Source organism: Purpureocillium lilacinum (genome assembly GCF_023168085.1).
Source record: "Purpureocillium lilacinum CBS 284.36 DNA, scaffold_4, whole genome shotgun sequence".
NCBI classification, from domain to species: Eukaryota; Fungi; Ascomycota; class Sordariomycetes; order Hypocreales; family Ophiocordycipitaceae; genus Purpureocillium; species Purpureocillium lilacinum.
Window position 1 is genome coordinate 1,503,277 of NW_027072114.1, and position 14,067 is coordinate 1,517,343.

Genomic DNA, 14,067 nt, shown 5'->3' on the forward strand with positions numbered 1-14,067 from the left:
GCCTAAAATATCAGACAACCTTCCCGCCGTCGACACTGCCATCCGGCACGCCGTGGACCAACTCACGGCCTTTCCCCCTCTTCATAGATATCCACCTTGTCGGCGTATTCGCGAATGTTGCTCACCACGTAGTCCGTAATCGTGTCGCCCTTGCCCGCAGCTACCCTCAGAACGAGCTCGTTGAGATTCTGTCTCCCGAGAATGTCGACGTGGTCGGCCGTGTTGGGTCCTCCTCTTGGGTTGAAGCGCTCCGGTTCGTGAGGCATCTCCACGACCGTGATTCGGGACTTGCCAGGGTTGTACCGCTTCATCTGCCAGCCTCGATTGCACATGTACCCGGTGCTCAAGAGGTTCACTGTGCCGTCCCCCTCGCCCATCACAACACCGTGGTCGACTTCGCCCTCAATGAGCCCCGTATCAATAGTAATGTTCAGGTTCGTCGCGAGCGGTTGGTCAGGCGCGCGATAGTAATACGCCCGCTCCGTCGGTTTCCCGACGCCGTAGAAGCAGTATATCTTGAGGCTGGGCGCGTTGGGGAGGCTGGTCTCCAAAGGGTTGATCCACTTGCGCGGGTCGTTTCGGTTTGCCTTGACCTCAGCAGCCGTATGCGCTACGCCGTGCGAGTAGCTCCCCTTGACATGGTCCTGGTACCAATCTTCTGTCGTATTGAAGAGGTAAGCCAAGGAGTCGTCGACGGTCAAGTTCCTCTCTGGCGTCGTCCAGTTGGCGGCGACCTTGAAGTTAAGCAGGGAGCCGTACGAGAAGGACTGCCCTTCTTGGTCGTCCGGAGCCCGGCTCTTGTCTCCCCAGACGGCGTTTCCACCGATGGGCAGCATCGACGAGATGCCGGGCATTGCTCGGAAGATCTCGGCTCGCTCCTCCTTGCTCAGGAACTTCTCCAGCCCGTAGATAGCAAAGGCGTTTAGCTGCGCCGTATCCCGCATCTCGCCGGATAGGACCGCCGTCAAACCCTTGACGGCACCCAGCAAGCAGCCGCTGATGTTGATCCACGAGTCCACGTGGCGCTCGACCCAGTCGTTGCCGCCGCGGCCGCCCTTCTCGGACTGCACCCAGTTGAAGAAGTAAAAGATGACCTGGCTGCCCATGCTATGCGACGCAAGAACGACCTTGCGGCCTTCGAAGGCCACGGCGGTCTCAATGTAGGACTTTAGGCGGGAAAAGTACTGATCTCGGACCTCGAGGTTAGGGTAAGACAGGCGCCAGTCGTAGGCGGCAGTGAAGGAGTTTGTGGGGTCGTAGCCTATGGTGGCCAAGTTCTCGAAGATCTTGTTCCAGATCCAGTAGCCCGTGATGAAGAAGTCGGTCGCATCGAAGCCCTGGGCGGCGCGCAGCTTGACCAAGGGCGGGTCGAGGCCTGTGCGCTTGTCGAGCATGATGTGCTTCTTCCACACCTCCTTGTCGAGCACCAGTGCCCTCATCATGGTCCAGCTACCCCACAGACGCTTCCGGAAGTATTGCCTCGAGATGTTGGCTGTGCCCCAGGACTCGAGGCCCGTGGAGATGACTCCCGGGACCATGATCATTGGGTGGTGCGCGTCCAAGCCTTCGGCGCGGGCCTTGAGCCCGACGGAAAAGGAGTCGTACGCGTCGGTGACCTCGCGCTCGCCCTGGACGAGGTCGCGCATGTCCCGGACCAAGCCCGCAGGGAGGACATCGAACAGGCTGTCCATGGACAGGTCACCGAACTCGGGAAAGTCGATCAGGTCGTTTGATTTGGCGAAGAAGCCGGCGGCCACGAGGCCAAAGAGACTGCCGAGCAAGAAGATGAAGGTGTTGCGGCGCTTGCGGGTCTTGGGTGGCCGCTCGACGACATGTACGTGCGGTGCCGGCTGGACAGCCGGGCTGTCCTCGCGCAGCTCGGCGCCATCGTCGTCGATGACCTTGGTCTCGTGCGGGATGCGGCGACGCAAAGTAGTGGCCATTGCGCGGCCCGGATACAGACGAGGTCGTGGCCGCGTCGAGCAGGTGCGCGCGGGAGGGCCGAGACTGGTGAGGCGGCGAGAATGCAGAGGTCGGGAAGCTGTGACGTCCTGACCCTGGGGCTTTGGATTGGCAGCTCGGCAGGCGGGCAACGTCAATGTTGTTGCGGCGCCGAGGTGGTGGTTTAGGCGGGGCAGGGGGCGTTACAGTTGGATACAGCGCGCTGCAAGGGCGGTCCTCCACGGGACGATAGGAATGAGGCGCCAAGCAAGGTGCCAAGGTGACCAGACTACTGCCTCGTGTGAGTGGGAGAATTGCATCGAGACGAACATGAAGACGGAAAACTCTACAACAGGCGCGGCTGGCGCGAGGGCTGGACAGCAATACGTGTACGGGTTGGGTAAGGTGACTTTGCGCCGCGCGCGACGACGTCAGTCAGTCAGTCACGGGGGGGTTGGTGAGCTGCCAGCCACAGTAGCGCCCACCAGGTTATAGATGCCGTCCCTGGAGGTGTATCCCAGCTCTACCATACCCTGAGACACGAGCTACTAGACCGATGCTTGATGCAAATCCTTTCGGTCTCTTGGCCGTTTTGAATGTAGCAGTCGCCGCCCTTGGTCTTACGCAGGGCAGGTCCTGAAAGATCACATGTGAGGTGCCTGGCGAAGGGTGGCGGCCGCGTGCAACACGCGCTGCGCAGGTAGGTGAGGTGGCTTGCGCACCGTTATCGAGCCCGTGCCACAGCTGGCTTGTGTGGTTGCATCTCTCGCATCTCCAGTGGTGCTCCGTGCCTGTGCCTTACCTGAGCTCCGACCAGCGCCCCGCCCAAACCTGAAGCGCCTGCACTTTCCATCCCGCCTGAGCCGCTGCCCCTCCACTCCCCTCCACTCCCCTCCCCTGCTCGCGCACGGGCAGCTCACAGCTCACAGACTCACACAACCTGGAAACTGAGGTGCGCCCGTCCGTTCGCAGTCTAGGCCCCGCGAAATCCGCCCGCCCCGGTTTACACGGCGGTTCGTGCAGCTTTCTCCGGCGCCGCTCGATACGAGCGTCCGTCCTGCCCATTCCCTCTCCTCCTGCCTGTTCAGCTCAGCCTCGCTCCCTCCGGCCCTGATCCCGCTCCGGTAGCTTGCCGCCCCGGCCGCCGCGGCACAGGACGCTCCTACCTGCGAAGTAACTAAGGCACCTATCGACGGGGGGCATGCGGGCACAAGCCCGCGTCCGCCAGCCCTGCGCAGTCATCCTCGCCGACACCGTCTTGAGTCCCCCGACTCTGCTGCAGCCCGCCTCGTTGCCCACGTGCGATTCAGGTGACAGCGTGGGACGGAAGCCAGGCAACCACGCCTCCTTCGCTCCAAAGTCGGTCATAGGCGACACCGGCGCACCAGCGCAGGCGCCTCCGACTGTGCAACCTGCCGCGTGACCAACCCTGCCGACCCGGAGCCAGCTTGACCAGCTCAACTCACCGACCGCGCCAGGTGAGGGGCCACTGTCGACGTCGACATCTCCTCACCTCACCCGCTGCTGCACCTTTCCCGTCCGGTCGTCGGACTCGGCTCGTCGCATACCTTGCGTACAGCTCACCTCGTCCTACTGGATCAACAATCCTCCACCACGACGCTCACTGCCGTTGGGATCCGACACTCAAGGGCTCACCATGGCGCAGCCCCCCGGACTGGAGTATATCCAGTACCAGCACGGGCTGGAGTCTCAGTACCTCCCGGCCATCAGATCACTCATCTCTAAAGACCTTAGCGAGCCCTACAGCATCTATGTGTACCGCTACTTTCTTTGCCAATGGGCACATCTATGCTTCATGGTCGGTCTCACCCTCGTGAAGTTTCCCTTCATACGATGACATCGCTTACGGTATCCAGGCTCTGAACCCAGCCGACTCATCGCTCATCGGAGTCATTGTCTGCAAGCTTGAGGTTCATTCCTCCCACTCCCCTCCCACCCGTCGGGGCTACATCGCCATGCTTGCGGTGTCGTCGCCCTTTCGCGGCCACGGGGTCGCCACCGCCTTGGTAAAACGAGCCATAGACGCCATGGTCAACCGGAATGCCGACGAGATCGTCCTCGAGACGGAAGAGACCAACGTCCCGGCCATGAGGCTCTATGAGCGGCTAGGCTTCCTAAGATCCAAAAAGTTGCATCGTTACTACCTCAACGGCAACAGCGCTTATCGACTCGTCCTCCCGCTCCGAGATGTAGACTCAGGCGGCACCCCGGACTATTACGGTGACGACGTCACTTGAAGGCTGGCAACCCAACGGTGGCTTTCAGCAAATGCCAAGCGATCGCATTTTTACATGAAATAAAGGGAGCATAGCAAGCAGCTTTAGGTTGGTGGCGTTGGATACTGGAGCGAGATTCACCTTTGCATTTCAATCAAACTCGTGTCATCACTCTCAATCTCATTCACTTCATTCTTCAGGTGACTTTTTCAGATGGCCCGTTGCTTCTGTCTTGCGCCAAGTGCATTAAAACACATCTCTGGAGCTGTATATCGATGCGGCTAATCCCCACGGATTGCCATGGGCGATGCCGACGTACGTGTAAATGTCTGGCGTCGCCGGTCAGCAGGACTCCCCTCACCTGCAGGACACTGCTGTGACTCACCGGGCTTGTAGTACAGCACGCGTCCTTTGGATTCCACCAACCTCAGCTCCCGCAGCCGCTGGAGCACTCGGCCAACGTCAGCCTTATCATGGAAGTCGGCCGTGTAAACGCAAATCAGGCGGTCCCTCCTTGGGTCGTCAGACTGTGGCCGTGGGGCAACTTTGGCGGCGATGCCGAGCTCATTGTTGGCCGTGGCATGGGCCAGGATTGCCCACGTCTCGTTGACCTCTGCAGGTGGGCAGAACAATAGCCACTGCGGCTCCGCGGGATTCAAGGGTCAGCCAGCGAGACTTCGGACTTGACAGGCCAGCAATGACGTGTTACTGACCTTGCCTGTGCGGACCTTGCCGGCGTGTGCCAAATGCAAAACGTCCAACCCAGCTTTCTTGCGCTGCTTGTTCATCTCCCGTTGGATGAAGGATGGCGACTTGCCCGCCTCTTGCAGCATTCGATGCACGTCCTGGAGCATTTGGAGCCTCTCTATGCCTCCCTGGACCACCCACTCGAGCTTGCTTCCTTCTTCCACTGGTGCTTCGTCTTGGTTTCCTTTGAGGAGCTCGCTGTCGCTCTGTCGTTTATCTGCTCTGGGTATGTATGGGTTGCAGATGAAGATCCACGGAACCTGCTCGCTCTGCTCTGTGGTCAAAGGTGGAAGGCGGGCAAGAAAGTCGTCGACCTTTTCTGTCAACTGCCAGGCGTACGGCACTCCAGCATATGGGTTATGAAATTGAGAGGCTTCACCGGCGAAATTTGCCTGCTGTGGCGGTCGGGCTCTGCTCGCATTTTGGTTGCGAAGCCAGTCGCTTGGGTTGAACTCTGCCACGCGGCGCTGGAGACTCTCGGTGGTGTCCTCGTCACCTGTGGTCAGATCAGTATAGTTGGTCTGTAAGCCCGGGTTGGTGCTCGAGGTACCATAAAAGTCTGAGTCGTCTAGATCCATGGCGTCAAAGGTGTCTGCGCAGCAAGGAACTGAAGCCATCTGTGTAATAGCCAAGCGAAGGGCTGTGAGACCAGGCTATGAGAAGATGGCAGAGTTGGATGCTGGCGGGAGTCGATATGAGCAAACAAACATGTCTGGTTCGCACTATTCCCCAACGCGACACTTTCCCGTCGCCGCATAAAGGGACCTGGGATGACGTACTGAACGGCGACGACAGTCGTCCGGGCTGCCTCAATGAGGTCGGGATCATGGACGCTCGGAGTAAGACCAATCGAGAATGTTGAAGACAAGAGCGACTGGCACGGTTCCCTCGGTAGCCAGCAGCTCGGTGGCCATGCTGGGAAGAGGAGAGAGAGCGCGCAAGGTCAAGGCGAACCTGCAGTCGATTGGATGGCCGGTCAAGTTAAGGATCAACGGATGCCCACCCCCGATGCCTGCAGTCTGCAGGACTCTCTGGTACCTGAGCACTGGCAGGTGCATCCGGCAACGGTCCCTGCCGCGCTCCCGCTTATTCCACGGCCTGGAACCAAGGTACTGTAGGTGGCCATGGGACTGTACAGTGGGTGCGCCGCAAGCGCCCGGCGGGCCTGGCCGCACTGCATCCTGGGCCCGCTAATTCTTCCAACGCCAGGCCCTCGGTGGGCCATCTGCTTGCTACAAGACCTCCTCATCAAACAACTTCTATCCAGGTCCATTGCACTCAATCGGCGCCGACACCCAGCAACGGCTGCACAATAGCCGGGTATCGAGACTGCTGGTCCCACTGACCAGGCGTGGTCATGGATTCCACACTACCAATCAAGCCAAAGGCAACGCTGATTCTTGATCTGCCCCCGAGCTGCCTGCTCTTCTCTCCTACACATCCAGATTTCTTCGTGGTGGGCACCTACAACCTGCAAAAGGACGACACATCCGCGGGGCCATCAGATGAAGACCCAAAAGCAGAAGATGCAAAGAAGCCGCAAAGCCGTAATGGTAGCCTTGTCGTGTTCCGGCTAGAAGGCGACAAAATGTTTGTGAATGTTTGCCCTGTAGGATCCCTTTTGCTGACTTTGACCAGCATCAAGCTACAGACTACGCCGCATCCGTCTGCTTTACTAGATCTACGGTTCCACCCCGACATAGCCAGGCACCAAGACATCCTGGCCGTAGTGTCGAGCACGGGTACACTGGCCATCTTCAGGTTCGACCCGGCGCGAGACGCAGCCAGTCCTCTGCAGCACGTGGCAACGAGCCGATGTACTGACCTGGATGACGACACTCTTTTTCTTCAATGCGCCTGGCATCCCACCTTGGCCAATGCTATTGCCGTCACGACCTCGTCTGGCCTTGCCAGACTCTTGCACTTGGACCGCGACTGGAAGATTGAGGGCCACATCGATTTGGACGTACCAAACTCTCTCGAAGCCTGGTCGATTGCATTCTCTTCACCTCTTGACCAGGGTCAGCAAACCGTCTCTGCATATTGCGGTGGGGATGATTCGATGCTCCGGTACGCATCATACTCTGTGGGAGACGGAGGTTTGGTCCAGGATTCCGAGGCCTTGTTTCCCCCAGTAACGATAAAGGGTCAACACGATGCCGGAGTCACGGCTATTCTACCCCTGCCGCTTTTCACAGACGACGGTGGCCGCGTCGTCGTCACCGGGAGCTACGATGACCACATGCGTGTTTTCTCCATCCATGATCTTGATGCATCATACGGCATGAAGAAAGTGCGACGCCTGGCAGAGAAGAACGTTGGTGGCGGGGTGTGGCGGCTGAATCTGGTAGACATCAAGTCGCCGCGGACGGTTCGCGTGTTGGCCTCTTGCATGCACGCAGGTGCTCGACTGTTAGAGATTTCAAGCGACGGCTCGGGCTGGGCCTGCACGGTCCTTGGGCGGTTTGAGGAACACAAGAGCATGAACTACGCTTCGGATTTCGTCCCGTTGCCAGGGAGCGAGAGTGGGCTGCGCTGCGTCTCGACGAGCTTTTACGATAAGCTACTTTGCTTGTGGGATTATGAGGGGAGCCATGTTCCAGAAGCGGCACTACCGGCCGCATAATAGATTCATGCTGCTCTCCCGTGATTGCTGTCTCTATGTGACCCGTTGCCCTGAAGCAACAAAAGAGTGGGAGCTGCCAGAGATGCGCCACCTTGAGAGGCAAACAACGGCACGTCAGGATGCGCGGCTACGCTAGCCTGGGATACCGTGTTGTTTTGAAGCCTGTCTGGGCCAAACACAATGTCTTGGAACACCAGTATCTTTTGCAGCAAGCCGTTGCTTCTACAGTTCCTTTCTCGATAATGCAGCCTGCACGCGTTAGGCGTAGGTTGAGGCGATGGTGCAGATCCAGATCTGGGCAGCTTGCTTGTAACATGGCTGTTGAAGCGCAGTAGCCGCTGCTTCCCCAAGATTTCATCTCGGCGGATCCAATTGCATTCCCAGTTCATGAGTTAGGTTGTATTTATGGCGTTTACAAGCAGACGAAGTAGGTCGCGGAGCATGCTACTTGGTAGGGCGATTTGATGGGCAAGGGAACTGTTATTTATAGGGCCCATAATGGCGACTTTCAAGTTGGCAATGGACTGTGGGAGCGCCTCTATAGACCTTGTTGCAAGTTGTGGAATATTGAGGAAGCTTCATGCAATGGAAGTTGACGAATTCATCTTGGCCGCACGTCAAGACGGGCTGGAGACGCTAAGAACATTGGAGTTGGCTGGTGGGGTGCATTCATCCGCAGACACCATCCCAACCCCTTCTATCCCTCGGTACCTGTCATTGCAAGGCGGGCGCTGTAGCTGAGGCGCCAAACCGCCCGAGCAGGGGCGCCGCCAGCCCGGTCGCGCCAGGGACTTGAGGCCCTGTGGGTGAGGCGCCTACCTACTGGGTACCTACTTGGGTACTGAAACCCTACACGTAGTGAGTGCCTATGTGATAAACAGGCTGTAGGCACCATGAGACCCGGCCTCGGCGACGAGCTTGACGCGGCTCGTCGGCTACCCAAGGACGGCCAGATAGATTGTTATCGAACGAGCAAACAGCTGGCGGCTCGGCGTTCCTCAAGTCCTACGGCAATAAGTGGAGGTCATCGATGGCAGGCCCGCATCCACATCAGCAGCAGCTGCCGGCGGGTGCCTCGCGCGGGCGGGCCTGGGCCCCTCCCCACCCCTCCACCGAACTGGACGGGCTGCCACTCACCGGGTCACCAGCTAAGGTAAGGTAACTGATCCACCACTTGACTCCAGCTGCCTCTTCTCTTGCCGCGCGACCTCCAGCTTGCTCATGCCGCCTTTCGCTGCTGGTATCTCCGCCACCCTTTGTTTGGCCCTTCTTTTTGATCCGCCCGCACATCGCACGACTTGTCTGCCTTCATCGCTTATAGGCAGCTTTTGAACGACCTGCTGCGCTTCCTTTCGTGCGGTGCCGCCGACTCGCGACCGACCTGCTACCTGCGTGCACGCTCGCTCGCTCCCGATCTCGCAACGAGCCCACCGCCTCGACCGTTAGACGACTCTCGACCGCCGCTACACACCTCCGGCTCCGACGAGCGTCCCCCTACTCTGTGGTCTGCAAAACCTTACACCCTTTCCAACCATCACGGGGGCATTGAGGCAGCGTCCGGAGGGCAACCTTGAAGGTCCTGGAAACCAGCCGCTCGGCACGCGCCGCTTCCACTGCAGGCACCATGTCTGCCAACGGCGGCGTCTTGCCCTCTGGCGGCGACCAGAGCAACGGCAGCGGCGCAGACACCTTGGCCAAGATACACGGCGCCCTCGAAGTTGTCCACAGTCCCTTCTCCGCCAACGACGCTCGCCGACAAGCGCAATCCTTCTTAGAGGATGTCAAAGACCTCCCGGAGGCACCTCTTCAGGGTTACAGGCTTGCAGCGGACAAGTCGCAATCGCCCGTGGTCCGCCACTACGCCCTGTCTCTGCTTGAGCACGCAATACGTTACAGGTGGTCTACATACAGCGAGGAGCAAGCGACGGCGCTTCGCAACTGGGTTCTCGAGCTCAGCCAGGCGATATCGAGGGAGGACCCGACATATCTCCGGAACAAGACAGCCCAACTATGGGTCGAAGTGGCCAAGCGGTGCTGGGGTGCCGGGTGGATGGACATGGATGCCATGCTCGTTCACCTGTGGCAGGTCCCAGACTCGGTCGTTCATAAGGAGCTCGTCATGTTCATCCTCGAAACACTGTCCGACGAGGTCTTCGCCGGTGACGATCCGGTAGTGGCGATGAGGGAAGGCGTCCTTAGCAAGGCTTGCGTCGAGGTCTTCACGCCGACTGCCGTTTTGGTGGAGGCATTCCCGAACCGACAGCCTGGTCCCGACGTACGCCAGGGGCATGAGGGATGGCTCAGCCGCATCACCGAATTTTTGAGCTATTGCCTCAACTCAGCATCGAAAGACAACAGTGAAGTCACGCATTGCACCCTCAGGGCTCTCTCCGTCATGCTGTCCCTCATGCCTTGGGCGATTCCAAAGGCAATCTCCGCTGCACAATGTGTCAAGGTTATGACGGCGGGCTTGGCCTCACCGCATGTTGAGGTGCAAAAGGCAGGTGGCGCATCGTTCGAGTGGGCAACGCGATGCAGGTTTGCTAACACGACGGTTCACTAGGCTGCATTGGATGCCTTGCATGCTCTCTACGGTCGGACAAACTTCACCGACGAGGAGTTCCAGCAGCTCGTGGCCCCCATGTACACCCATGCCTCGGTTGCCCTGTGCAGAGGCCTATTCGAGTGGGCAACCGTCGATGCCGAAGATATTGATGATGACAAGTACCAGATCCTGAAGAAGCTTTCAGAGGTACATCTACATTCCTCAATCGAGACGAAGCGATCTAACGCGCATCTAGATGCTGTCGTCGGTTGGCGAATACTTTGAGCGCAAGTTTACGAAGCTGCCATCCGACGCTGCGCAGTCTGACTTTCTGGCTCTGCTTGTGCTTGTCGTCCAGAGTCAGAGTCTCATGGTTTCTATTCCTATTCTCGTGACCTGGACCAGGATCCTGAGCCACAGGGTGCTGGGCCACAGTGAGCTGGTCACGCCACTGATCGGGCCGCTCCTTGAAGTGTGCAGCTCGAGACTCGTACGCTACGAGAATCTGCCGGAGGATTCCACAGATGCCACTTATCTGTTTCTCATGGAGGATACCGACACAATGCCAGAACGGCACGCGTTCTTGGGCAATTATCGCCGATACAGCTGCCAGATCGTCGAGCTCATTGTACAGCTCCGGCTCGAAGAAGCCATTTCCCACATCCTTTCCAGCACAGAGTACTTCCTCCAGCATCTCTATGACGGCCAGCCTGCCTTTAACAGTAAGTTCCTACAAGTCTTGAGACTACGCTGTCGTACCCATGCTGACAGGAGCAGAGCAAACCTACTTCAAACATTCCATGCCTGCGCTTCGTGTCGACTCGCAATTCACCCTGGTTGAGGCCGCGCTAAAGGGTTACGTCAAGTGGAAGAGATCCCATGCGAAGACTGAGGTAAGTGACATCGACGTGAGGCAGGGTTTAAGACACTGACCCTGTCCATCTAGGCCCAAAAGGCTGCTGAGGTGGATGGCATCTTGGCGTCCTGGTGTGACAAGCTCCTCCAGTTGAACTTTGACGTATGAAACCCCTTCAACTACCACCAAGTGATGACATGCTAAACCTGAGGTGCTATCCAGGATCCTCTGATTCGCAAGAGAAAGCTTCAGCTGCTCGTCTACTTCTCTACCACCGCCCTGAACAAAAATACCGATGTCATGCTCAAGGTCCTCGAGCACATCCTTGTGACTTGGCCCAATCTGGAGCCCGACTTCAGAGCGTTCAACGACGCCGTCAAAGACCTTCAAGGGGAGAGCATGATAGAACTGCAACGTCTGGCAGCAGAGATGCCTGATCACCTACTTGTAAGGCTCCACCCGTATGTACCCGCTGACTTGGACTCTGACACGGCTTTGCTTCAAGAATGTATACGACCAGATCGAGGCCCGCGTGAACGAAATGATGTCTTCTGGCGCTTTAGACGAGAAGCGATCTCTCGCGTACAAGAGCTTCCTCTTCCTCATAATGTGGGCGCCCCTTCGTTCACCGGGTGGACAGGCTGATACTGATGTACATGCAGACACCGCGCCAGTGGCATTGAAACACAAACCAAGATTCAAAAGCTCTCCGAGTTCGTTGAGCCGGTCAAGGCGCAGTGGCGATCCGAGAATGTCAGAGCGTCGCTCAACTCCTACTCCAGCTTTTGTGAGTTCCTCGGCTTGGACAGGGCCCAGAAGTACCTGGTCAGCCGTAAGGCACATGAGATCAAGGACTGGGGCTCCGCGGAGCTCGATGCGGAAGGCCTGGCACTCCAGAATGAACTGGAGGAGAGACTCAAGGTAGGTGCAGCCGAGACGGGCTTGTGTTTCACATGACTGACAACTCCATCCAGGCTCTGCCATTGCGCCCGACGAAATCATTCCTGGCATTTTCGGTAGAGAGGCTAGACAAGTCGTCTGCAGCATTCCAGGCCTCGTACGCGCTGTGGCGAGAAGGCTACTCCAATATTCTTGCCGACCTGCTCGAGTATCTGAGGTGCGCACTACCAAACGACACAGCTGTTTAACCCGGACCTTTGAATCCTTACTGACGCCCCCACGCAGATTTGCTCATGCGACGCACAACCCGGACAACTGGCTGCATCTTCCTGCCGAAATGCGACCTGTCGTGCACAAGATTTTGAGCGACCGGTTCTGGCAGGCGGGTATATCTGACGGCAGCAAAGATGACTTCTACGCCCGCGTGATAGACAAGAAGAACACTGTCGAGGGTCTTGCATCAACCATTCGCGGCTCAGTGCGGTTCGTCAGAGAGACGGCGTATGCCATCATATACTGTATGAGCCGGTTGGACCTTCAGTTCTACGGAGTGGACGGACTATCCGGGCCTCTGTCGAATGCACTGTTTGCCGACTCCATCTGGCTGTCCACCCATCAGCAGACAAATCTGTTGAACCTGGTCCGATACCTGGTAGATGATTGTCCAGTGGACCATCGAGAACAGTTCCTACCACAGCTGATTTCAGCATGCTTCCGCCAGATGGACGCCAAGATCAACGGCGAGTGGGAGAAGATGGGGCAACAACAGCAGAGCACCAGTGTCGACGGAGAAGCCGGGTTGAAGGAAGAGATGAAGACTGAGAGCATCTTGCGCCAGGTCACGTACACGGCCGTGATGATGGTGGCGGACTTTCTCGACCCCACAAAGTCAAGTACGGCGACCCTTTCCCATATGTCTATCCGTTGGTTGCTAACCGATTTCTATCAGATCCTGGCACGCTGGCGTCTCGCACCCAAAATGACGGTGCTGGGGACGAAGCAACGGGTCGATTTCCATCTCTGCGGAGGTTCTGCCTCGCCCGTCAAGAAATCGTCGAGCCGCTGCTCGTATTCTGCACCCACGGTGTCCGCATGAGAGACACTCGATGTTGCGGTATGATCCTGCGACTCTTCATCTCGCTGGTACCGGAGTTTCACATCCCGCAGCAAGGGCATGGGCAAGCACGCGTCGGTCAGGGCGCCCAAGAGCCGCGCATCGCGGGACCACCTGCCAACCCGTCGCCTGTGCCGCCGGAGCTAGCATCGGTGATCCGCGAGTACATTTGTTCGGACGTCTTGAAGGCTTGCGTTACGTCGTTTCACGAGCCGTACTTTGTGGAAGTACAGAAGGAGCTGGCGTCGTTGATTGCCACCATTGTCGTCTACTACGGCTCGTTGACGGCAACGCCTCGCAACGTGCTCTTGTCGCTGCCGAACATCAACCCGGAGGAGCTGGACCGATTGAGCGAGTACATGACGAGACCGGGATCACATATGCGACAACAACGGGCCATTGTGATGGAGCTACTCAAAGACCTCAAGGGAGTAAGCGTGTCCGAGATGGGGAAGCTGGCCAAGAGCGCGGGATTTGGCGGGACGTCGCGTGGCAAGCGGCACAACCGGAGCAAGATGGCTCAGGGGTTCATGAACGAAGGCCCGCCTGCGGAGTCGGGGGCGACGCGGGGGAGCGGGATGGCTGGCGGGCGCAGAGCCACGCCAGATGCACTCGAAGGGGTGTCGAACCTGTTCGAGGGCTAGGGGCCATGGCATCGTGACTAGGTACTGAGAGATGCGCCGGCGTCTCCGTTCCTCTGATTTCGTAGCGTGACATATGCGAAGCGGTGTCGATGTGGCCGCGGCTCGGGGCGTCGCGGCTATGGCCGCCATGTGGCAGGAGAGACCTGTTGCCTCCGATGAAGATGGTTGGCGGGCGTGTTGGCGGGAGAAAGGCGCACGGCGTGTCTCTATATCCCGGGCGGGACGATAGGGGACGGTGGCAGATAGAGGAAGGGCTACGAGGATGGGCAGGGCGTTTGCGGGCGGACGGATGCTTAGGCACGTCTCTTTGCTATGCTGTGTAGGCACCTACAATGAATGAGGCACTGTACGGTACGGTACGAGAAGACGTCTGGCCCGTGGCGTGTAAGAGTGATGTAAAGCGGACGGGCTACGGAGCGGCGCAAGCAACGGAGACGCGGGGCGACTCCACCCCTCC

At 58.3% G+C, this 14,067-nt stretch overlaps 4 protein-coding genes across 4 annotated transcripts; 2 read left to right on the forward strand and 2 right to left on the reverse strand.

Moving 5' to 3' along the window:
• Positions 1–62: 62 nt before the first annotated feature.
• Positions 63–1,943, reverse strand: PLICBS_005658 (uncharacterized protein; the record flags this gene model as incomplete). Its single annotated transcript, XM_018319348.2, has 1 exon — positions 63–1,943. The coding sequence occupies one exon, from the start codon at positions 1,941–1,943 to the stop codon at positions 63–65; it is 1,881 nt and encodes a 626-aa protein (XP_018181822.1).
• A 1,655-nt stretch (positions 1,944–3,598) lies between these two features.
• Positions 3,599–4,199, forward strand: PLICBS_005659 (N-alpha-acetyltransferase mak3; the record flags this gene model as incomplete). Its single annotated transcript, XM_018319349.1, has 2 exons — positions 3,599–3,760; positions 3,819–4,199. The coding sequence occupies 2 exons, from the start codon at positions 3,599–3,601 to the stop codon at positions 4,197–4,199; spliced, it is 543 nt and encodes a 180-aa protein (XP_018181823.1).
• Positions 4,200–4,424: 225 nt separating this feature from the next.
• PLICBS_005660 (uncharacterized protein) lies at positions 4,425–5,503 on the reverse strand (the record flags this gene model as incomplete). Its single annotated transcript, XM_065600775.1, has 4 exons — positions 4,425–4,507; positions 4,564–4,822; positions 4,892–5,421; positions 5,476–5,503. The coding sequence occupies 4 exons, from the start codon at positions 5,501–5,503 to the stop codon at positions 4,425–4,427; spliced, it is 900 nt and encodes a 299-aa protein (XP_065456847.1).
• Positions 5,504–9,175: 3,672 nt separating this feature from the next.
• PLICBS_005661 (uncharacterized protein) lies at positions 9,176–13,610 on the forward strand (the record flags this gene model as incomplete). Its single annotated transcript, XM_018319352.2, has 11 exons — positions 9,176–9,826; positions 10,115–10,303; positions 10,353–10,818; positions 10,874–10,989; positions 11,043–11,114; positions 11,175–11,399; positions 11,458–11,561; positions 11,615–11,873; positions 11,927–12,069; positions 12,138–12,745; positions 12,802–13,610. 11 exons carry the CDS (start codon positions 9,176–9,178, stop codon positions 13,608–13,610), a joined length of 3,642 nt encoding a protein of 1,213 aa, XP_018181826.2.
• Between the last annotated feature and the right edge of the window lie 457 nt (positions 13,611–14,067).